This window comes from Pelophylax lessonae, assembly GCF_965119305.1.
Source record: "Pelophylax lessonae genome assembly, chromosome: 8".
Lineage (NCBI taxonomy): Eukaryota > Metazoa > Chordata > Amphibia > Anura > Ranidae > Pelophylax > Pelophylax lessonae.
The window spans coordinates 31,292,163-31,317,191 of record NC_138775.1 but is presented as its reverse complement, the minus strand read 5'-3'; the positions used below and the strand labels follow the sequence as shown (position 1 = coordinate 31,317,191).

At 45.1% G+C, this 25,029-nt stretch overlaps 1 protein-coding gene across 3 annotated transcripts in view; it reads right to left on the bottom strand.

Annotated features, from left to right (window-relative positions):
* The window catches only part of PLXNA1 (plexin A1), a 531,430-nt gene that overhangs the window by 184,856 nt on the left and 321,545 nt on the right, over window positions 1-25,029 (bottom strand). For all 3 annotated transcript variants that reach the window (XM_082265085.1, XM_082265087.1, XM_082265086.1), the window contains exons 5-7: window positions 17,573-17,673; window positions 6,153-6,276; window positions 5,586-5,739 (exon numbers count right to left, since the gene is read on the bottom strand). In XM_082265085.1, coding sequence (XP_082121211.1) covers window positions 5,586-5,739; window positions 6,153-6,276; window positions 17,573-17,673 — 379 coding nt within the window. The remainder of the gene's footprint in view (window positions 1-5,585; window positions 5,740-6,152; window positions 6,277-17,572; window positions 17,674-25,029) is intronic.

The following is a 25,029-nucleotide window of genomic DNA, read 5'->3' as shown; positions in this document are numbered from 1 at the left end:
AAAATAACGGGGCATTGTCTCATGTCTTTCCGCCCTCCCTGAATCTCCCTAATGGGGACACAGACCACAATAAAAGCAGATATGTAATCTAATCCCTCTCCACTATGTCCAAAACTATACCTGAAGTTTAACCCCTTTCTGACCACCCCACATACATTTAATGCAGTTCGGCGGCTCCTGTGCGCAGAATCACGTACAGGTACATCATTTTGCACTTCCAGGTCGGGGGTGCGCTGCTGGCGACCCACTTCAACTGTGATTGAACACAGCGGGAGCCAATCAGCGGGTCCGTTAGACCTGGAGAGGTGCAGAACGGCGGTCTGCCTATGTACACAAGGCAGTCCGCCGTTCTGTGACAAGGTAAGATAGAGATTCTGTGTTTCTGCTAAGCAGGAACACGGATCTCTGTCTTCCTACAGTTAAAGCACCTCCCCCACAAAGTTAGCAAGCACTCCCTAGGAACACATTTAACCCTTCGATCGTCTGATGTTAACCCCCTTTCCCTGCCAGTATCATTAGTACAGTGACAGTGCATATTTTTTAGCACTGATCACTGTACATTATTGGTGTCTCTGGTCACCAAAAAGTGGTGTCAAAAGTGTCACTTGGTGTGCGATTTGTCTGCTGCAATGTCGCAGTCCTGCTATAAGTCGCTGATCACTGCTAGTAAAAGATAAATAAAAATATCCCCTAGTTTGTAGACGCTATAACTTTTGCGCAAACCAATCAATATGCGCTTATTGGGATTTTTTTTTTTTTTTAACCAAAATCATGTAGTAGAATACATATTGGCCTAAAATGATGAAGAAATTAGATTTTCTAAAGTTTTTTATTAAATATATTTTATAGCAAAAAGTAAAAAATATTAATATTAATAAATAGTTTTTTCTTCCAAAATTGTCCGTCTTTCTCTTTATAGCTCAAAAAATAAAAACCACAGAGGTGATCTAATACCACCAAAAGAAAACGCTATTTGTGGGGGGGGGGGGGGGGGGGGGGGGAAAGGACATACGTTTTATTTGGGTACAGTGTTGCTCGACCGTGCAATTGTCAGTTAAAGTAACGCAGTGCCTAATCGCAAAAAAATGCCCTGGTTTATAAAGGGGGAAGGGGGTGGGCCTTCCAGACCTGAAGTTCTTAATTTGTTTGTATTTTGTTCTCCAAAACCCTTCACCAACATTACATTTTTATTTTTTATTGTCATTACACACCTTATTGTGCTTCTCTATGCAATGCAAGCAGATTATGGCTGGTGGGAGGGGCCAGCAGGAGGCTGTGCATAACCTTCATGAGAACACCACAGCACCTCAGTCATGACTCAAGCAGTGGGAGGAGTTATGCAAATATCAATATGCCTTGATGGGTGGGTATCAGTCTAGAGGAGTGGGCATTCCATAGACTGCATTTGCACCACCCTAGGTAATGCCCCCATGTGATGCTGAGCCTTCATAAGTGAAAAGACTGAAATCCAATGAATGAAAGGGGCCCAGTGATTGTTAGGCTGTTGAGGGAAGAGCTAGCTGATGCTAGAAGGAAATGAAGCAGGCTCTATTTGACTTGCTGCAGCTTCTAATGCACACTGTGGGAAGCTCACAGTGTGCAGTGAAGTCAGAGTACCGGTAAGCCATTTCAGTACAGGAGAGGAGCCGCTACAACAAGGGAAGGCCGGAGGACAGATTTATAGTGTACATAAAACACCAACAATGAACTTCTCTTACTTGCTTCCTTTTGCTCTGATAAATACTGTATAACATTGAAAGAGTTTTGTTATTTTTGTTTCATAAGTGCAACAAAATAACTGTTGATCCTGCCAGAAATCCAGCGCTGTGCATTTGGCCGCGTTTCGTCAAGCGGTGCCGTCAGCCATGTCTAGTTCTCCTCTGCAGACTACAGAACCCCTCTTCTGTTATGTAGATAAGGAGAGGGGAAGGAAGGAGTTCTGTAGCCCAAACGCACTTCCTGTCCCAGAGTGACAACGCTGCTCCTCTACACAGTGCAGTGAATGAGCGTTGTCATCAGAGGACAGGAAGCGTGTTACTGGCAGGATCACCAAGTGAAATAAAAAAAAAAAAAGAAAACGAATGCAGCCACCACATCTAAGCTAGTAAACTGAAATTTATTACATTTTTGTTCTTGTTTTTAGATATACTTTTTGTATTTGGGATTGGGTAGGAGTGCATTTTTCTCCATTAAAAAAAAAGGCCCACCTCTGCCTGCTGCTTTCTTATCTTATGCCTATGAGCAGGAGCCTGGGCTCCGCCCACCTGTGACATCGCGCTTCGTCCACTTTGGATCAGCTTAGTCTCTGCCGCGAATGTTAATGCAGCAGAACGGTTAAACTGGGGAATTAGAGATGGGATTAGGAATGAGGGGGAATGAGAGTTGAAAAACAGAGGCGGCTTCTGTTCTCAAACAAAAGTCAGCTCTTAAAAGGCGAATTAAGGAAAAGCGCACAAGAGCTGAGTAGGCGTTTTCTGACAAACTGGGCTCCTTTGTTGTGCGACTCAGGCTGCATTTATGAAGCTGGAATGAAGGCAGTAAACAGGCCGGTCCCTTCTGTGTCCCAGGCGGGAGTCCCTGACGCCTGTGGTTACCCGCGCTGCGTCATACGCCAGACCTGACCCCTCATCAGGCCAAGCCGACTCTGTGCTGTCATTTCTACCTCTGCCCACTCACAGGGGAGTAGCTGGGTCATCTGCATCGTGCCTAAACTTACTGGGGGGGGGGGGGGAATGTAGAGATGGGTGACGTGTGGACTGAACTTAATCGGTTGCCAGAAAGAGAACACAAAAATCAAGGCTGCTCCTTATTTGTCCATACATTGCATTGGGTTATAGATCTCTGACATGGAATCAGCGATCTGCAGTCCCTGTACAGCAGGGCTGGAGTGTGAGGGGAAGAAGCAGTACAAGGATCCAATCAGTCCATGTGCTGACAAGGAGCATACTGATAGAAGGAGAGAGCAGGATGACAGAGAAATGAGCTGATCACTGTGCTGCTTCTCTTTCTCGAGTGTAAGTACCGAAATGTGACCGGTTATCAGCATCTTGCAGTTCCTCTACAGCAGGGCTGGGGTGTGAGAGGAAAAAGCAACACAAGGAGCCAATCATTCCATGTGCTGACAAGGAGCATACTGATAGAAGGAGAGAGCAGGATGACAGAGAGAAGAGCTGATCAATGTGCTGCTTCTCCTTCTCCAGTGTAAGTACCCAAATAAGACCGGTTATCAGCATCTTGCAGTTTCTCTACAGCAGGGCTGGGGTGTGAGAGGAAGAAGCAGTACAAGGAGTCAATCAGGCCATGTGCTGACAAGGAGCATACTGATAGGAGGAGAGAGCAGGATGACAGAGAGAAGAGCTGATCACTGTGCTTTCTTTCCTTCTCCAGTGTAAGTATCCAAATGTGACCGGTTATCAGCATCTTGCAGTTCCTCTACTGCAGGGCTGGGGTGTGAGAGGAAGCAGCAGTACAAGGAGGCATTGTGCTAACAAGGAGCATTCTGATAGAAGGAAAGGGCAGAGTGACAGAGACTAGTTCAATACTGTGCTGCTTCTCCATTGTAAGCACCTGAATGTGACTTGCGAGTATCCGCTTCATCCAGTACCTCTACAGCAGGGCTGGAGTATGAAGAAGCAATCCATCTCCTGAGAGAACAGAGGCCAGGGGACAAAGCTGCACATGCTCAGTTTGGTGTGTATTGCTAGAGTTTTTTTTTTCCTTAGGAGAGTGCATGCGATTAGCACAAGGCCAACCAGTACTGTCCCAGACAGAGGGTCAGGGGCCCTGCACCTTCATAGCACAATGCAGAATGAAAACTCCTCCTACAAGCTTTATCTAGGCACTGATAGAAGTCACAAGACTGCTATATACTGCTGAAAAGGTATTCACCAGTTTATATTTACTACAATAATTGCATTTCCATGTTCTGTGTACTGTGGGGGACCAGATATAGTGTAAACAGGTTCCTGGGGAGACCAGATATAGTGAATGCAGGTTCCTGGGGAGACCAGATATAGTGAATGCAGGCTCCTGGGGAGAGCAGATATAGTGAATGCAGGCTCCTGGGGAGAGCAGATATAGTGAATGCAGGCTCCTGGGGAGAGCAGATAGAGTGAATGCAGGCTCCTGGGGAGAGCAGATAGAGTGAATGCAGGCTCCTGGGGAGAGCAGATAGAGTGAATGCAGGCTCCTGGGGAGAGCAGATATAGTGAATGCAGGCTCCTGGGGAGAGCAGATATAGTGAATGCAGGCTCTTGGGGAGACCAGATATAGTGAATGCGGGCTCCTGGGGAGACCAGATATAGTGAATGCAGGCTCCTGGGGAGACCAGATATAGCAAATGCAGGCTACTGGGGAGAGCAGATATAGTGAATGCAGGCTCCTGGGGAGAGCAGATATAGTGAATGCAGGCTCCTGGGGAGACCAGATATAGTGAATGCAGGCTCCTGGGGAGACCAGATATAGTGAATGCAGGCTCCTGGGGAGACCAGATATAGTAAATGCAGGCTCCTGGGGAGAGCAGATATAGTGAATGCAGGCTCCTGGGGAGACCAGATATAGTGAATGCGGGCTCCTGGGGAGAGCAGATATAGTGAATGCAGACTCCTGGGGAGAGCAGATATAGTGAATGCAGGCTCCTGGGTTTGGTAATGGTGATGGCAGTGTAAGGGCCTTCCTGATTGGATACAAAAGAATTGGATGGACTGGGTAAGCCCTCATTTTACATAGTTTTGGTGATTTTAAAGTTTATTGCACAGTCATACTAAGGCCCCATGCACACAGGGTGTCAGAAAAAACGAGCTGCAAAGTTATTTCTGACGCCAGGAAAAAGCGCCATCAAAAACATGCCTTTAGCAGCATTTCGCATTGGCGTCAATGCGCGTTTAGGCGTGTCGGCGCTTAGCAGCGTTTTTAAATAAACACAACCCTCTTCTATTTGTGACCAATCACATTTTTCATTCTTCGCATTTTAAAAAATGCCTGACGCTGCTAAAAGCCGATATACAGCGTTAAGCCATGTTTAGCAGCGTCAGGCGTTTTTACAGCTTAACGCTGCTGCTCCTGAACGCACTGGCCCTGGGTTTTTTTCATTTGCAGCTTAAAAACGCCTATGCCACTTGGAGCTCCTTAAAGCCTGTGTGTGCATGAGGCCATAGAATAACATGAAGGGATGTTTTTAAGCTGCAAAAAAAAAAAAAAACGTCTGATGCTCCTAACAGCAGCTGCAAAAACACCCTGTGTGCATGGGGCTTTACGTGTATGGTGACCCTTAGGCTAGAAATGGCAAAAAATTAAAAATACAATTTAAAAAAATAAATAAAAAAAAAGCACGGTTCTTCCCTGGTCAGCTGTGGCCACTTTAGCAATGTATGAATGTGATGAGCAGTAATTCCACATAAGACAACTTTTTCATATTTAGGATAACGTCTCCTCTGAGTGGAATCTGGAAACATCTGTAAATCTTGCCATGCTGCGGGCGGGAGCTCAGACGCTGCACGCACAGCTGAGATATCTATCACTAGTGTGTGTGCCAGCTGGTCACAGGACCCCTGTGGTGCCCACATTAATGACCCCCGGGCGCTCACCCTGGCCTCGTGTGATGGGGATCACGTCCTTGGCGGAAGGAGAGTTGCAGTAGATCTTGCCTTCCTCTATGTGTCCCTCCATCTCTGTGAAATCCTCGAAGGAGCAGTTCACCCCGGCGGAGAGGTCAGGGACGTTCCAGGCTTGTAAAACCATCTGCACACAGAGGAGGAAAAAGAAAAACAAAATGAGGCCTGGAAGCATTCGGCGTCCTGTTTAACCATCCAGTCATGTGATCGGTAAATGACCTCAATCAGGGCACGCTATTAGACAACTGCTGTACTAACTCACTGCAGTCAGTCACATTTAGTTACATAGTTAGTGAGGTTGAAAAAAAGACATCAGTCCATCCAGTTCAACCTATGATGTGTGTGTGTGTTTGCTGTTAACCGTACATTGTATACCCCTGTATGTTGTACATTGCATACCCCTGTATGTTGTACATTGCATACCCCTGTATGTTGTACATTGCATACCCCTGTATGTTGTGGTCTTTAAGGTGACTGTCTAATAGTTTTTTAAACTATCGATGCTCCCTGCTGATACGACTGTTTAGGCTGCAGACTTACCGAGACCTCGGACATGGTAACGGAGATGTTCTTGGGGTGCACCGTCAGCTGGACGCACTGCCGCTGGTCGGTGGTGAAACGGTGAAGCTCATCAGCCCGCTCACACTTGTCTTTCCGAGAACACCTAAAAATACATAAAGTTCAAATAAATTACTGTGCAGCTTGTTATTCAGGCTTTAAATACTTCTCAAAGGGCCTGAAACATCAAATATCATCAGTTGACTAGATCATCCCCCCCCCCCCCCCCAAATACACCCCCCATGGACCAAAGCAATTTTTAAAATTCTGCTATGGTTTTGTTTCTTTGATGGCAACTTTTTGTTATTACTTAACCACTTTAAGACTGGAAGGATTTTCCACCTTAATGACCAGGCCATATTTCGCGTTTCGACACTGCGTTATTTTAACGGAAAATTGCGCGGTCTTGCAACGCTGTACCCAAATAAAATTTACGTCCTTTTTTCCCCACAAATAGAGCTTTCTTTTGGTGGTATTTGATCACCTGTGCGATTTTTATTTTTTGCGCTATAAAAAAAAAAAAAAAAGAGCCACAATTTTGAAAAATATATATTTTTCACATTCTGCTATATGACATGTGACAAAAAATGTAAAAATCAAAATTTAACATTTTAGGTCAATTTGTTTTCTGCTAAATATTTTTATAAAAAAAAAAATCACAATAAGCGTATTTTGATTGGTTTGCGCAAAAGTTATCGCGTCTACTAACTACGGGAAAGATTTATGTAATTTTTATTTTTTACTAGTAATGGCGGCGATCTGCAATTTTTTTGCAGGACTGCGACATTGCGGCGGACAGATCAGACCCCTAACTGACATTTTGGACACTTTTGGGGGGACCAGTGACATTACTACAGTAATCAGTGCTAAAAATATGCACGGTTACTGTAATAATGACACTGGCAGGGAAGGGGTTAACCCTATGGCTCATCAATAGGTTAAATGTGAGCCTAGGGGAGTGATTCTAACTGTGGGGGGGCGTAGGTGGTGAAATGACCATAGAGACATGTGATCCTATATAGAAGTCTCACAGGTGCTCTGTGATCATTCCAGGGAGAAGAACGGTCAGCTGTGTTTACAACATCTGACCATTCTTCTCTCTCAGCAGGGAGCGATCGCGTGTGTCGGGCGGCAATCGGAGCCACGTGCCCCATGCATCGGCTTCCCCGCTGACGAATGGGGGTGGGAGCGTGCCGCCGGCGTCGCGTGCTCGCCCCCTAGCTTCCCGCGCCGACCGATGTAGACCTACGTCGGTTTGCGCAGGAGAGCTACCCTGCCGCAGGAAATAGGCGGCGGGTGGTCGGGAAGTGGTGAAAGTGTTACTAAACCCAGGAGCCTGCAGTCACCATATCTGGTCTCCCACAGTACACAGAACATGGAAATGCAATTATTTTAGTAAATAAACTACTAAATATCTTTTCTTATCAGCAGTATATAGCAGTCTTGTAACTTCTATCAGTGTCTGGTTAAAGCTTGTTGAAGGAGTTTTCATTCTCCTCTGACTGTCCTATGAAACTTCAGGACCCCTAACCCTCTGTATGGACAGTGCTGATTGGTCCTGTGCTGATAACATGCACTTTCCCAAGAGGAAAACAAAAAAAAACTCTAGAAACACACACCAAAGGGAGCATGTGCAGAGTGCCTCCAAAGGCTTTGTACTATCAGGAGATAGATTGGGGACTGTGGAAGAAGGGGAGGATCAGAAAAGACAGGATCAAACAGCCTTTTTACACAATGCAGAAGATTAACCCCTTAGGTTCCACAGTGAAGCATGCTTTACTGCATATACAGGCTGATTTTACTGTTGTGGGTTTAGTAACATTTTAACTGCTTGCCGCACTCCTACAGTACATCTACAGCAGGCAGGCGGCAAAACCAGGCTAGGCGACGTACCTGTACGTCACAGCCTTTCTTATGGGTTTCGGGCACCCGACCGATGCTGTGATTGGGCACAGAACCAGTTTGTCAGCAGGTTTCAGCAAATGATTTTGGCTGTATACCTGCTGATCGGCTGTGTCCAATCACAACACAGAGTCCTGTGTATACAGAACAGTGATCCGATTGTTTCTTCACCCTGAAAAGCAGGGGGGAAAAACAGCCAGATCTGTAAGTAAAAGCAGCACACATTACACATTGTTAGGCACACAGTTAATTTCTTGATTGCCCCTAGATGTTAACCCCTTCCCATCTAGTGTCATTAGTAAAGTGTACAATAATAGATCTGATAACTATATTAGTGTTACTAGCATCCATGTCAGGTAATCAATCAGTGCCCCTCCCAGCCAGTGTCAGCTAGCACCAGATTGCCTGCCACTCCATCACAATCCCACTGTAATTCACTGATTGCTGCCATTACTAGTATATCGTCTATAGCTGTGTAAATTCCAGTATATATACCATACCATATACCATAGTTTGTTCTAACTTTCACACAAACCAATTAATATACACTTATTTGTTTTTTTATTTTGTTTTTTTTACACAACACATGTAGAAAAATATATTTTGGCCTAAATGTATGTTTTTTTTAACCTGTTAATGTTATCCTGTGTTGAAAATGTTTCTAAGTGCCGGGTCACACTTGTGCGATGCGGGAAGGCTGCGAATTCGCAGCCTGTTCCCGCATCGCAAACGCACATCTGGCAGTTAACAATGCCATATGTGATACGCAGGGGGGTGTCAATGAAATGTTAACGACACCCCCAGTTTGATCGCATATCGCAGCGCGATCAGACAGTTCGCACAGGATCGGATCGCACAAGTGTGAACCACTGTGCGATCCAATTCCGATGCGGCTGAAAAGATGCCTCATGTGCGACTTTTGTGCGAATTTAGCCATACAAAGTGTATGGCTGAATTCGCACTGCACATCCGATCACATGTAATGAAGGAGCAGTGCGCTCCGATATTACATGCGATCGCCGCACACGCGGAAGTGTGAACCGGCACTCAGTGTCGGTTCACATCAGAGCGATCCGACTTCGGTGGTGACCTGTGAAGTCCCATGCACCGCGACTTCGGCGCGACTTGCACGGACTTCACATAATTGAAGTCAATGCAAGTCGCAACGATGTCGCCCCGCATGCAGCTTGTCCACAACTGGTAAAATAAAGGAAAACCGGAATACAATACACAAAAAAACAAAGACCAGACAGTGAGTGCTACTAGGAACAGAAGCAGGCAATGATATGAAGATGAAATAAGAAGCGAGTCTTTCTGCAAAGCAACCAAAATGGAAGGTCCTTTACCAAGCCAGAGGCTCCCATAGTACGATACTTCTTCTCTATTTTGTGCTCTAAAATCTCTCCCTGAAGCCCATAATGAAGACATCTCTCTCTATCTCTGGCAGCTCGACTCCACAATTATTTATTCGTCATATTTATAATTTATTAGAGGGAAGCGGGAAGGCAATATATGGCTTTAGAACAGGAAAAGTCTGGTAAGGATATCTTGCGGCTGGAAAAAAAAAAACCTGTCTAGAACTTTACTTGTCGGCGTTTATAAAAATCAAATATCGGTTTTGGGTGGGGAAGACCTGTATTTGGAACCGTTTGCGCCCTAGCCGCGGTCACATAAAAAAAAAAACAAAGCCGCACGTGGCACGGTGTTCGGTGGTCAAGCGAGCTACTTTAATTGGCTCTCCAGACAGGCGTTTAGAGGTGAGGAGGCAGCAGGTAAGGTGAGAAGGCTTTCCATCACACGCCAAGTGCCTGGCAGGAGAGCTGACAGCTGAACAATCCGGCACAAGACAACGGAGGAATTAATGCCGCCGAGTGACAGCTCTCCTGTCCCAAATATCCGACATGATCCCTCGTTCACACCACGTCCGCTATATGCAATCTCTGCCAGACTGGACACTTGAAGCACGTCTGCTTGGCAAGACTGGCAGCTCCATACCTTGGGGGATTATCAGCCCCTGGAGCTGCCAATATGTCCGGCCATCACTCACCGCAAAGGGAAAAAAAAAAAAAAAGAAGAAACTGTTTTGTCCCCAAAAAAAAAATACATTTAAAGAAGAATTTTGGGGGGGGGGGGGGGGAAAGAAAAAAAAAAAAAAGAAGGAAATTGTTACAAAAGTTACAATCTAAATGTATCCATTTAACACAGCTATCCGCATTCCTTAGGAGGGCAGATAATATTAAAAGTTGGCCATACTCCAGTGGAATTCAGAAATTTTGTTTATGGAACATTGGTTTTATATTTTTATAGGTAATGAGGTCAAATTTACTTTTTATTTATTTTTTACCAAAACGACAAGTAAAATCAAAGATGGATGGAATATTTTTCTCACACAAGTACAATTCTAGCTGCCAAAGTGGGTTTTTTTGGGAAATTCGTACCTATTGTAATGTGCATGTCAATAGCAACATCCAAATTTTTTGTTATGGCAATCGAAAAACATTGGCAGGATTTTTATACAAAATCTGTGGTGGAGTCCATAATGGTACTATCAAATGGTCTGATGAATCATTTTTCTGAATTTCCATACGAACGTTCTAACGGAGTGTGGTCCGCTTTAATCTGGTCATGCCCTATATTAGGCCATGTTCACACCTATGCGTGTTTTAGTGCATTTTGCAGAACATTTAACATGGTTTCCTATGGGACACATTCACATCTATGTGTTTTTCAGCCGCTGCATTTTTGTAAAGCGTCAGGGACTATTTTTTGCACAGCAGGTTGCATTTTGTGTGTGATAAACTTCAATGGACCCGCACCAAAAAACGCACAGAGCAGCTCCAATCCTCCTCTTTCACAGGTCCCCCGATTGTGCTTCTGGTCCCTCCCCTTCTGCCGAGTGTCCCAATAGCAGACAGCTTGCTATGGGGGCACCTGAGCAGGCTTGCTCCCGAGCTGCTGCTCTGTGTCCATTCACACACGGAACATAGCTCGACCCCACCCCTGCTCTCTCCTCATTGGCTCACTGACTGTGATTGACACACAGAGCTGGAGGAAGAAGATCAGGCTCTGGTAAGTATTCGGGGAGGCTGCTGCACACAGGTTTTTTACCTTCATGCAAAGAATATATGAAGGTTAAAAAAAAAAAACTTGAGCCTTTACAACCATTTTAATGAAAACTAAAAATTTAAAAAAAAAAAAAGAATAAAACTTACTTTTCAAATCACATTTTGTTAAGGTATATGTGAACCCTTATCTTGATAAAAAAAAAAAAAAAAAAGCATTCATTTTAAAACAGAAATTAAAGGCAAAACATTTGTGTGTCTGTACGATAGGTAGAGATAGGATATATATATATATATATATATATATATATTATATATATATATATATATATATCTATCATACACACATTCACACACAAAAGTTGTAAAAAATGGAAATGAACATAAATGAAAGGCAGAATAGGTGTGTGTGTAGTAATTTTAGCTTTCATAAAACTGCAGCTGAGAATGGGGGAAAGAAAAAAAAATGTATATATATATAGTTTTTTTTTTTTTCTCTCTGTTCTCAGCTGCATTAGGGTCTTAGTGTCGGTTCACATTTCTGCGATCACAGAAATCGCATGTAATTCGGAGCGCACTGCTCCTAAAATTATATGCGTGCTGCTCTGTGCAGTGCAAATTCAGCCATACAGTTTGTATGGATGAATTCGCACCTAATTAGCACAGGACCCTTTTTTTGGTCCGCAGCAGAATCGGATCGCATGGTGGTTCACACTAGTGCGATCCAATTCTGGGTGAACTTACAGATCGCACTGCGATATGCGATCGGATCTGGGCGTGTCATTAACTTTTAATTGACACCCCCCAGCGTATCGCATATGGCAGTGTGAACTGCCAGGGGTGCGGATGCGATGCGGGAATACGCTGTATTTTCGCAGCGTTCCCGCATCGCACAAATGTGAACCGGCACTTAGAGAGGTAGAAGTGCGGAAACCACAGTACACTTACCTTCACGGTGATTAGTTGTGCAGAGGAAGGGGGGGGGGGGCTACATGTCAGCACAAGTCTTGGCAAATGTAGGACAGGCAGGCTGTGCTTCCAGCACGGCCAGAAAACTGACCACACTGGGATTGATCTGCTTTCATCCCTAGACAGTCAGTTTAAAATAATAAAGCAGAGGGACTGGCAGGTGTTTCGCACAAAGTAAGCAATACAAGTAAAACAGGATGCTTTTTTTTTTTTTTTTTTTTTTTTTTAACACAAGTACATGGTACAACAGACACATATCAGGGATATGGAATGCTGGGGTATTCTACTCTTTAAAGACACCTGTGACTTATAAATTGTATAAAGATTGTGGTATGCTATTTTTGAGATATGTCTTTTTAGCCAGGTTGCTCTTCTATGAAGCATAATGAAGGGTCCTGAAGAAGCAGTTTTGTGAAACGCGTTGGTCTCCCTATGCGTTTGCTATAAATATATATATATGTACAGTAAACCCCCGCTCCATCGCGGTTCAGTTTTTGCGGTCCAGGTATATTGCGTTTTTTTTCTGTAATGTTATTTTACTATATAAATCTTTGAAAATTAAATATTTTTGTGTTTTCCATAGCTCTTGCTCTGTCTCTCATTATCTTTTATGTGTTTAAATTAGTTTCTTTTGTTTTAAAAGTGTGTTTAAAGCGGAGTTCCAGCCTAAACACACACTCACCTATCCAACGGTCCAGCGATGCGGCCGCCCGAAGCCTCGCTCTTCTCCCTCTCTGTCTGCGGCGCCGGCATCACTGGTGTGGGCACCCGGCTGTGGCAGTTTTCGGCTTCACAGCCGGGTACACACTGCGCATGCGCGAGTTGCGATATGCGTCGTGATTGGCCGGCAATCTTCTGGGACCTCTGACATGTCCCAGAAGATTGCAGGGAGGGAGGGGGAGAGGAGAACTTCAGCTCAGGGCGCCGCGGCGCTCCGAGCGGACGTGGGAGCGGGTACCAATCAAAACTAGGTACCCGCTCCCCCCAAAAAAAATGACATGCCAAATGTGGCATGTCAGGGGGTTAGAACTGCCTAAAGCGGAAGTTCCATTTTTGGGTGGAACTCCGCTTTAAAGACCTTAAAATGCTTTTAAAAGTACAGTGACAGTAAAAAAAAAACATGCCTACAGTGTATTTTAATAGGGTTTTTCTATTTCGCGGATTTTCACTTTTCGCGGGTGGGTCCGGAACGTAACCCCTGCGATGGAAGGGGGTTTACTGTATACAGTTTTGCAACTCTTTGTAATTTGGAAGAAGCAATTGTATAATGGGGCAACGTATGATCCCCCAATTTTAATAATATGCTCTTTAATATTTTGTAAATAAAGTTAATTGTATTTTATTTTCTGTATCTTATTGTGGTACCAGTAAAGTTCCCTTAATTTTTTTCCCTATTTGGGAATTTTTTATGTTCATATTCTTTAAAGATTTTTTGCAATTTTACCAATTGGGGATTTAAAAAAAAATATATATATATATAATATTTCGATACACTGTTAGATGAAGTTTTGATCTGACCACATTATCAATGTGAAAAAGGATAAATAAAAATGTCAGAATCTCAAAGTTGGGAACAAGAGAATAAACCGGCAAAAATTACATCTTAAATTAAAAAGAGAAATGGCCAAGACTGCAGGAAAAAGCACCAAACAGCTTTTCCTTGCCGATTTCTTGCAGGACGCGTTCTGCGGCCGGTGAAGAAGCAAGGACTCAGCAACTTCTCCTGGAAGTATTCCGGCAAAGTCTGTATTCCGGTCTTCCAGTAAAATGATAATTTCACAGCGCGTTGTTTACACACTGACCCATCTTCCTGTGGGATTACACCCCAATGACTTCCGCCGTCACCTGCGCGGAATGATGCGACAATTGACACAATGTCGATAGTGTGCCAGGTTAGGAGTCAGACGGCGTGTTGTTTTTCCATTGACCCTGCCAAGAGCCCAGCTCTTCCGGAGCATTAGAAAGAACAAATAAGATATAATCCTCCCATAAACCCCAAATGTAATATTCTGTGAAGGGATTACTTGCAGTCATGTGAACATCAAGTTCTTCATAGCAGTTTACTGGGGGGGGGGGGGGGGGGGGATTATTTATCTCTTGCCTGCCTTAAAGAGAACGGTCTCCAGTGGGCATTGGGAGGATTCTGAATTCCTAGTCTTGCCTTGTTATAATATTGCAGCATTACCTGCTAGAGATGACACATTTTGATTATTTACTTGTATTCTCTCCCTGTGGCCTGCCATACACAGATCGAAATTCAACGATTCAGCAGAAACTGGAGGAGTTTTGATCAGTCTATGGGCAGGCTAATTGTACTGAAATGGATCCACCAATTGACTTCAGTGCCACCAGCCGGTCTTTTTTTTCATGAAATCACTGCTGGCGGCTATAGCTGCGGCCAGCGATACCTCCAGCTGTCTGAAAGGCCGTACTTTGTCCTGTCTGAGCTCAGTGCTAACAAATAATTCTGAATGGCTTTGTTTATGGAAAGTTCTATCTTCCTCCAGCAGCCCAAGTGCCATATATCCGGCATCAGGCATCAAACAGGTTTTTACGGAGGAGACTTGCAAAGCCTTCTGCTTTGACAGGGAGAGAATGCAACTAAATAACAGTACACACAGCCAACCCATAACTTGGATTTTTGGTGGAATGACCGATACATAAAAGTGTTGGTGCCTTTGTTGTATGAAGAAGCAATTATGTTGTGTTATCAGTGGGTTGGTATTATCAGTTCCCAGCAGCCCAAAGGTGAATATGCCGCAGAACTGACAGTTAGCATTAGGAGGACCTGAACACTAGAGGGTGTGCTCAAAACAAGGCAGGCAGAGGGCTAAGGACTAGTCACCAGTACTGCCTGTGGTTTTGGTCTCCCTGCAGCTGATATTTTCCCCAGAACTCACTTTGGCTTCGTTCACATGTGCAGCTAGGGGGGCGATTAAACCAGGTTGTTGCGTTGCAGTTTTACCGCTCTGCCTGAACCTGGCCATGCAGCTGCTTAGGGTTGTACACACGACACGGGTATGCGTCACAGACACTGCAAAAATTAAATGGGGTGTCGCAATTCATGCAATTGTGGCATGGTGATGCAGCATTTACAGAATGAAAGAGTTTCTTACCCCAACACTTTATATTTCCTGATATGTATCTGCTGTACCATGTACTTGTATGAGAAAGTCTCCTGTTCTCTTTGTATTGCTTCCTTTGTGTGAAATTCCTGGTGTTCCTATCAGTCCTCCTGCTTTCCTATTAAAAATTGACCATACTAAGCAGGAGAGCTCATCGTGGTCAGTTCTCTAGATATGCTGGGAACTCCATGTACTGTCCTCCAATGATCAGACTTGTCCTGACACACCCCTGCTGCCCTGCCATTCACTGGGAAGCTCAGTGTGCTGCTGTTTCTCTTCCCCCAGCTCTTATGCAGCTGAGAACAGAGGAAATGTGATCACTTATAAAAAAAGGGAAAAAAGTGTTTATGTTTCTTTACGCACATTTTGCATTTAATTTCCATTTTAAACTGAATGGATTGTTTTACAAGGTGATCGTTTTACAATCACTTTAACTCAGGTGGTGAGGAAGTGACATTTAATGCCTCCTCACGGCCTGTCAAATGCCCTCTGATCAATGATCCAATGTCGATCGCTCTTCAGAGGGCACTGTACATGTGAATAAGCCCCTATTAACCCTGTGTCTGGAGTACAGGAAGAGGCAGGATTTTGATTCCGCACATAAAAGTTGCCCCTGCAACAATCGGTGATCTGATGAAAGATGGAGGTAGAAGAAGCATCAGCAGGAAAAAATAGAAGCAGCAAAGATCCACAGAATGAATGAAGCAGAGCAGGGAGATTCTTGCACTACAGGTCCTCTGATACCGCTTCCTCTCCAGCAAGGAGAACAATGAGCAGCACATCACCAAATCTGGCCATCGATGGATTAAAATTCGTCCGGGTCAGCAGAGACTGGACACATTTTGATCCATCTACTGCTGTTCGCTTTTGAAAGGAGTCTAATGAAATGATAAACTTTGCTCAAATGGGATAGATTGTAATTTTTTGTTCAACCAGGCAATGCAGCCAATTAGCTGAAGTGCTGATCAGTGTATTCTGGGGGCACTATTCCCTCGAATGGTATGAGGCACTATTTCACCAACAGTGAGGCACTATTCCTCACACTGACACTAAGGATGGGGCACTATTCCTCACACTGACACTAAGGATGGGGCACTATTCCTCCGACTGACACCAACGCTGGGACACTATTCATCCCACTGACACCAATGATGGGGCACTATTCATCCCACTGACACCAATGATGGGGCACTATTCCTCCCACTGGCACCAAGGATGGAGCACTATTCCTCCCACTGACACCAATGATGGGGCACTATTCCTCCCACTGACACCAATGATGGGGCACTATTCCTCCCACTGACACCAATGATGGGACACTATTCCTGCCACTGACACCAATGATGGGGCACTATTCCTCCCACTGGCACCAATGATGGGGCACTATTCCTCCTACTGACACCAATAATGGGGCACTATTCCTGCCAGTGACACCAATGATGGGGCACTATTCTTCCCACTGACACCAATAATGGGGCGCTATTCCTCCCACTGACACCAATGATGGGGCACTATTCCTCCCACTGACGCCAATGATGGGGCACTATTCCTCCCACTGACACCAATGATAGGGGAACTATTCCTTCCACTGACGCCAATGATGGGGCACTATTCCTCCCACTGACACCAATGATAGGGGAACTATTCCTTCCACTGACGCCAATGATGGGGCACTATTCCTCCTCCTTCTGACCACCATATTAAGTCTCACTGATGCTGGGAGGGGGGCATTTTCTATCCCCGTCAGCCACAATCATGCCCCCCCCCCCCCAAAAGTTTGAAGGACAGTAAACTGGCCCTTTGTTTGAAAAGTTTGGAGACCCCTTATTCTAGAAGATCACAAGTTTTCACTTTCTGTCTTTATATTCACTTTAATCTGGCATGATAGTGAGATTTATAAAAACAAAAAAATACATGCAGACTTTTTTAATCACCATAAGCATGCAGACACGCGACTTCTACCGCGGTTATATCAGATTTGATAGATTTCCATTGTTTGTCTAATGCCCTCCTCTTTGAAGCAGACAAATAATCCAGTTTTCTAGGAATGGCCACCTGCTTTATATGACAAATGTTTCTTCTCACAACCATTTTATCATGCTCATGTCCTTGGAAATAAAATACTGGCTAGGGCGGAAAAATACGGCAGTCCCATCTCCTCCACACCTGGCCTAAATTACTGCTCCTCGCTTTGCTGGGCTCCCGCGGGACTTGGGACCGGTGCGGGGAGACTCGGGAGGGAGGAAACCGACGCTATTTAAAGAGCAAGCCTGAAAGGGGCTGTCAGTGACAGCAGGGCACGCCGCCTTGTACGGGGTCCCCCGGGAGACGCAGTCATACTTACGTGTTGTGCAGCACACACCAGCCGCAGTGAGGGTCCCGGGAGCCCAGGCAGGTGTCACAGCTCTCATACTGCTCGCAGCTTTCCACCGGCACACGCGTCACCTGAAAGAGAGAGAGCGGAGATCCGCATTAGACCAACACAGGCATCACTGTCACACTGACCCATGCTATGCACTTTTAATGTTAAAACAAATGCTGGAACAACCTACAAAGGGTTACTAAAAAATCCATTATAGAATAAGCCAGGAAATATTATCCCCTAAATGCGAACCTGCTATCAGTTACATTTTTTCCACGTTCAATGCATACATTGTAATCAGTGTGTGATTTTAACACTTCCATGTATTTATAACATCTCACAGTGATTGCAGTCCTCCCCATGACAATGCCTTTCTCTCCTTTTTTTCCTCCACAATCACATAAATACTGTCTGTGCAATTCTTGGCTGTGTTCATAAATGTTTGACACAAATCAGCCCCTGCTTCAGCTTTGCTACTAAATTACAATGTTGCAACAATAGTTACAGTTCCAATGTTGCAGTTTGATCACTGGGGGGATCTGCCTGCAGCAGGCTGGTGATGTCATCTTAGCCAAGGTAGGAGCATTAGGATGGCTTTTTAGTAATAAAAGGTGGAACTGAAATTGTGGCCGTCAGACCGCTGGAACAAAGGTAAACGTTTCAGATTTTAGTTCTGCATTAAAAAGGAAAATCTTACAGTGAAATATTCCAGTAAACTACTCTTATTAAATTTTATTGGTGTCCATGTCACCGATCACTCTAGTCTAATGATCTCTATGTGCGCAGATCTTAATCTGGAGCCATCCTCCCGGCTCAGAGATAATTTCCATATAATGTAGCAGAAAGGGGCTCATTAAACAGAATGAGGAGTGCAGAGAAGAGCGATAACAGCAATGGAATGCGTATGAAATGGGAGAGGTCTGAGAGCTTGCAGAGCGGATCTGATGAGAGCCCCAAGCCTGGCAGAATGGAGGGCGAACCGTGTCAGGGTGGGTCTCCGGTATCCAGTTTATGGTTTTAAAATACCTTTGAATCATATTATGATTTAGATTATATCATACAATATACCATGAATAATTGTATTTATTATAATAGTAGTATATTACATCTATATATAGATCTCTCCCTCGAAAGATTATATATATATATATGTGTGTGTGTATATTTATCTGTGTGTGTGTGTGTATGTATATATATATATATATATACACACACACACACACACACACACACACACACACACACACACATATATCACAGTATATATAGTATACCATTAATCATTATTACTGTACAAGATTTCTATAGCGCCGATAGTTTACGCAACGCTTTACAACTTGGGAGTAGACAGTACAATACAATACACTCAGCGGGGAGCAAAACGGAGTCCATCGGGCGCACCGCCCTTGTGAAAGGGGTCTTAGTCTTTAAGAGGTTATACTGCTTTGTTCCGGTTCACATATATGCGATGCGGAAACCCTGCAAATCCACTGCGGGTTCCCGCATCGCATTCAAATCGCAGGCAGTTCACACTGCCATATGCGAATCGCTGGGGGCGTCAATGCAAAGTTAACGACATCCCCCAGATCAGTTCGCATATCACAGTGTGAACTGTCAGTTCGGACATGAATCGGATCACATTGGTGTGAACCACCATGCGATCCGATTCTGCTGCGGACCCAAAAAAGGGTCCTGTGCGTTTTCAGTCCGAATCAGATGCGAATTCAGCCATACAATCTGTATGGCTGAATTTGCATTGCACAGACATCACATGTGATTTTCAGAGCGGTGCGATTCGAATCACATGCCATGTCTGGCATCGCTATACATAGTGTGAACCGGGGCTTACAGACGGAAGTTCATTCCTTTGATCTAAAATAATGAAATGATACATTGTAAGTGCCGGTTCATACTAGGGCGACCTGTGAGGCGACCTGGTCGCCTCACAGGTCGCCGCAGGTCGCCTCCCATAGGGAAGCTACGGACCCGTTCTAATAGGAGCGACACAAGTCGCTCCGACCTAGAAAAAGGGTCCGGAGCTTCTTTGGGGCGACCAGGAGGCGACCGCCATAGACTTCAATGTTATGAAGTCCGTGGCGGCCGCTCCGAGGTCGCGGCGCGCTGCTCGCACCGTGACCTCGGAGGTCGTGGTGCGAAGTAGCGTTGTGGTAGTGTGAATGGGGGCTAAAGCATTGTGTTTATAGTTATCTTGCAGCCTTAATGTTGATAAACATTTGTTGGAGGCTCTTTTTCTTGACAGCTGTGAGTGAGCAGAGAACGGCTCTGTATGAGTTGAGGACATGCCGTTTTCATAAGGGGGGGGGGGGTGAATCTAGATCGCGATTTTTTAACGATTAATTGTGCAGCTCTAGTAGAGAGGAAATAATTTATATATCTGTGTGGAGATCAGCTATAAAAATGTAGAACAGAGTTTATGACATGAGTCCCACTGATGGCGGCTTCCTTCGGAGGAAGTTCATGGAACGGGTTAAGAAGAAAATGTGAAAGTACGGAGAAACAAATGTAACAAGCGGGTTGGTGAAGCTGTAAATCGGTCTCATTCACAATCTGGAAGAAGAAGACAAAAGTAGCTCCTCAGCCCAAACATTGCTGAGATCATAGATCGGCACCCCACTCAACAGCCTGATCAGGAACACACGCTGATTACATTTGCATGGAGACTGGGAGATTTGAGAAGAGGCGCCGCCGTCTTGGGCGTATCGCCTCCGCACTGCGATTTGCAGACCCGGGAACAAGAATTACTCAAGGTGATTTGGAAGTCCTGATTAGGCCTGCCTGTATGATACCTGTCCTTCACCTCGCCCGCCATTCCCTACCGCTACTAAAACTTCCAACAAGGTACCGCTGTGCCCAGTTCACCGCCTCATAGTCGTCCTGCCTCTGGTGATGTCGGCAAATTAATATGGCGGGGGGGGGGGGGGGGGGGGGTTGGGGACATTTGGACAGTTTGGAAATTTTCTGCCGAATAAACGATATATTGAAAAGTTAATGTGTTTCTCGTCTGTTTGCACTAGGTATATGTGAAAAAACAAACGCAAAACTGATTTATGTCCATTGAAGGATTTACCGGTCATCACATGATGGCACAATGGTTCTGCTCTCACGGCCGAGTGTTCGTTTTTCAAAAATAAGTTTGAACGATTTTTCGTACAGTGTATGGCCAGCATAAGTCTTGCACAGTTGTACCGGCTCCTCTCCTGCACTGAAATAACTTACTCAGATTTTACTGCACTGAGTTAGAAGTAAAAGTCAGAGGGAACCTGCCCCAATTCCTGAATACTCAACAGGCTCTTGAGAGTTGTGGTGCCTGTGCAATTCTGGGCTCACAAACCTCTGACACAAATCAGCCTCCATTGCCGCCTCCCACCTTTTGACACGCTACAAAATTACAATATCGGAGTACTGGAGACTGAGGAAATGCTTCCTCCTGCCTGCAGCAGACTGATGACATCACCACAGCCTAGGCAGAGTCACTGGACTGATGCTCAGTGATGGCATCTCAATACGGTTTATAACAGAGAATAAACTTCAGTAAAGAAAGCAAAAAAATTCCAAATAAGCTTGGGTCCATCAGAGTCCCCCCTCCTTACATCAGAGTGCCAATAAGAGTATCAGAGTCCCCCTTTACATCACAGTGCCAATCAGAGTCCCCCTTTACATCACAATGCCAACCAGAGTCCCCCTTTACATCACAGTGCCAACCAGAGTCTCCCTTTACATCACAGTGCCAACCAGAGTCCCTCTTTACATCACAGTGACAACCAGAGTCACCCTTTACATCACAGTGACAACCAGAGTCACCCTTTACATCACAGTGACAACCAGAGTCACCCTTTACATCACAGTGCCAACCAGAGTCCCCCTTTACATCACAGTGCCAACCAGAGTCCCCCTTTACATCACAGTGCCAACCAGAGTCCCCCTTTACATCACAGTGCCAACCAGAGTCCCCCTTTACATCACAGTGCCAACAAGAGTCCCCCTTTACATCACAGTGCCAACAAGAGTCCCCCTTTACATCACAGTGCCAACAAGAGTCCCCCTTTACATCACAGTGCCAACCAGAGTCCCCCTTTACATCGCAGTGCCAACCAGAGTCCCCCTTTATATCACAGTGCCAACCAGAGTCCCCCTTTACATCACAGTGCCCATCAGAGTCCCCCTTTACATCACAGTGCCCATCAGAGTCCCCTTTTTTCCCCAAGGTGGACCACTGGGGCCAAAAGAGGGCCAATCAGAGCGGCTGCATCCTCAAAATGGCTGCTGGCAGACAGGGAAGACAAAGCATATTTGAAACACATTTACATGCTTACTGAAAGCATTGAAAATATTTCTCCTCAGAGGACTTTGCTTGCTGAAGACAATAACTTTGTCTTTCTTGCTGCTTCCTCTAGTTTTTTTGGAGACGCTACATTCATATAAGCCTCTATAGTCGCCTCCCAACTTTTGACACGCTACAAAATTACAATATTGGAGCACTGGAGACTGAGGAAATGCTTCCTCCTGCCTGCAGCAGACCGATGACATCATCACAGCCTAGGCAGAGTCACTGGACTGATGCTCAGTGATGGCATCTCAATATGGTTTAGAACAGAGAATAAACTTTAGTAAAGAAAGCAAAAAAATTCCAAATAAGCTTGGATCCATCACCTTACAACAGAGTGCCAATATCAGTCCCTCTTTACATCAGAGTGCCCAGAGATATCTTACATCACAGTGCCCATCAGAGTCCCCCTTTACATCACAATGCCCATCAGAGTACCCCTTTACATCACAATGCCCATCAGAGTCCCCCTTTACATCACAATGCCCATCAGAGTACCCCTTTACATCACAGTGCCCATCAGAGTCCCCCTTTACATCACAATGCCCATCAGAGTCCCCCTTTACATCACAGCGCCCATCAGAGTCCCCCTTTACATCACAGTGCCCATCAGAGTAGCCCTTAACATCACAATGGCCAGAGTACCCCTTTACATCACAGTGCCCATCAGAGTCCCCCTTTACATCACAATGCCCATCACAGTCTCCCTTTACCTCATAGTGTCCATCAGAGTTCCCTTAACAGAGTACCCATCAGAGTTCCCTCTTACATCACAGTGCCCATTAGAGTAGTGTCCATTCGAGTTCCCCTTTACATCACAGTGCCCATAAAAGTTCCCCTTTACATCACAGTGCCCATAAAAGTTCCCCTTTACATCAGAGGTCCAAATAAAATCCTACAGCTGTCTGCATTTGGCCTGTAGGACATATTTTGGAGACCCAAAGGACAGAGTGGAGAGGAATTAGAACCACTATAATGGTTGTTATTGCTGCAGGCATCCCCAGGAATAGAGGGGAAATCTTCCAATGGGGACACTAGTTGTGGTGACACCCAGGGATTCTCTTACTTTGGGAGGGCTTTCCTCTCACTTCCGGTTGGGCTCGGTTCACACCTAGGTGTTTTTTATTGCTTTTTGCAGAAAACATGGTTTCCTATGGGACACGTTCACATCTATGAGAGGGTGAATCTCCCTAATAGGGACACAGACAGCAATAAAAATTTACAGGGGGTCTAATCCCTCTCCCCTCTATCCAAAACTAAAAAAAAAAAAAAGTTTTGCCTTTGGTTATATTATGCAATCTATTATGTCAGGGATTTATTAAGAATATACAGAAAATGCAAATTTTGGATAACAGAAAATTTATAGATAACAGATGCAACGTTTAATGCCATTTTATATTTTTCAAGGTGGACCCCTGGGGCCAAAAGCGGGCCAATCAGAGCGGCGGCATCTTCAAGATGGCTGCCAGCAGACAGGGCAGACGTAACCTGTATTTGAAACACATTTACTTGCTTACTGAAAGCGTTGAAGACATTTCTCCTCGGAGGACTTGGCTTGCTGAATACTCGACAGGCAAATAAAAAGACAATAACTGTTTTTGTCTTTCTTGCTGCTTCTTCCAGTTTTTTCGGAGACGCTACATTAAATTCCGAATGTCTCGGCGTGTTCTTTGATAGAAGCGCGCTCCCTCCAGCTCTATCAATAAACACTCCTAAAGAGAGACGGGGAAGAGATTGTCTGTGGTACGGGGCGGCCTGCGTCTCTTCAATCCTGGAGAACACGGCAGACGCTTTCATCTGATACACCAGGCGATGGTATTTATGAAATGCATTAATATTTGCCCGCGGGCAGTTAGGTAATTAAAACCCGCACAGAACGCCTTATTAATTTACCCGGATCTTCTCAAAGTCTGGGATTAAGTGCATGGCGTGCCCCACAACAGGGACAATCCACTCCCGTGTGTGTTAGTTGGAGTACCTAAGATCTGCCAAATATAATTAACGTGTAATCCCCTCCCCCCCTCCCCCCCAAACATAAAAAAAAAAAAAACGTACATACAGGTATATCCCTGAAAATAAAGCTGAACTCCGGGCATAAAGCTAAATAAACAGATGAGATACAAATAAAGGAGAGGTTTCTTGTGCCAAACAATTTGTGTTTCTGTCCATCCTGTCCTAAGATTTACACAGCTCTGTCACACAGCACTTCCCATGCTTGCTGGGCAGGAGACCTGATTATATCTGCTGCAGTTCAGTAAAACTTACAGGTCCTGTCCCTCCCCCAGCCTGTGATTGGACAGTAAAGGAGAAACAGCAGACTGATGAGTTCATCTTTGTCACTCTGCTCTCTCCTCCTATCAGCATGCTCATTGATGGCATATGAGCACTGCAGTACAACTGATTGGTAGAGGAAAAAGCAGCACAAGGAGCCAGTCTGAGTTCTGCTGTACAATGCACTGAAAGAGGATGAGACCAAGTCCTATTTAGGTACTTATACTGCTTGCATTTAAAAAGTGATGTATTCACAAATTACATAGCAGTTTTTTTTTTTTTGTTTTTTGTTTTTTAATATCTGCCTGAAGTTCAAATGTATGCCCCATCAGTTTTTTATTTTAAGTTCCTGGTATGTGGGAGGAGCTAAACCATTTAAAATTCCCAGCACACTGCCCCCGGAGGCGGATGTGAGATGACTACGAATTAACACAGGGGTCTCCAAACTATGGCCCGCAGCTAAGGTCAGTGGCATATCCTCAATGTGCACCGGTTGAGGATTAAGGATACGACGGGGACGAACTCAAATGTAAAGGGGGGGGGACGCCAATGGGGACGAACCTAGATGTATGGGGGGGGGGGACGACAACAGGGAGAGACTTGGATGTAAGGGGGGACGCTGACAGCAGGGAGGGAGACAGGGACTGACCCTGAAGTGGGGACCCAAGCAGGGGGCCAGATGTAAGGGGGGACCCGGATGTAAGTGGACCCCAGCAGGGGGCCGGATGTAAGGGGGACCCCAGTGGGGGGCCGGATGTATGGGGAGAAACTAGCGGGGGGGCCGGATGTATGGGGAGACCCTAGCGGGGGGGCCGGATTTATG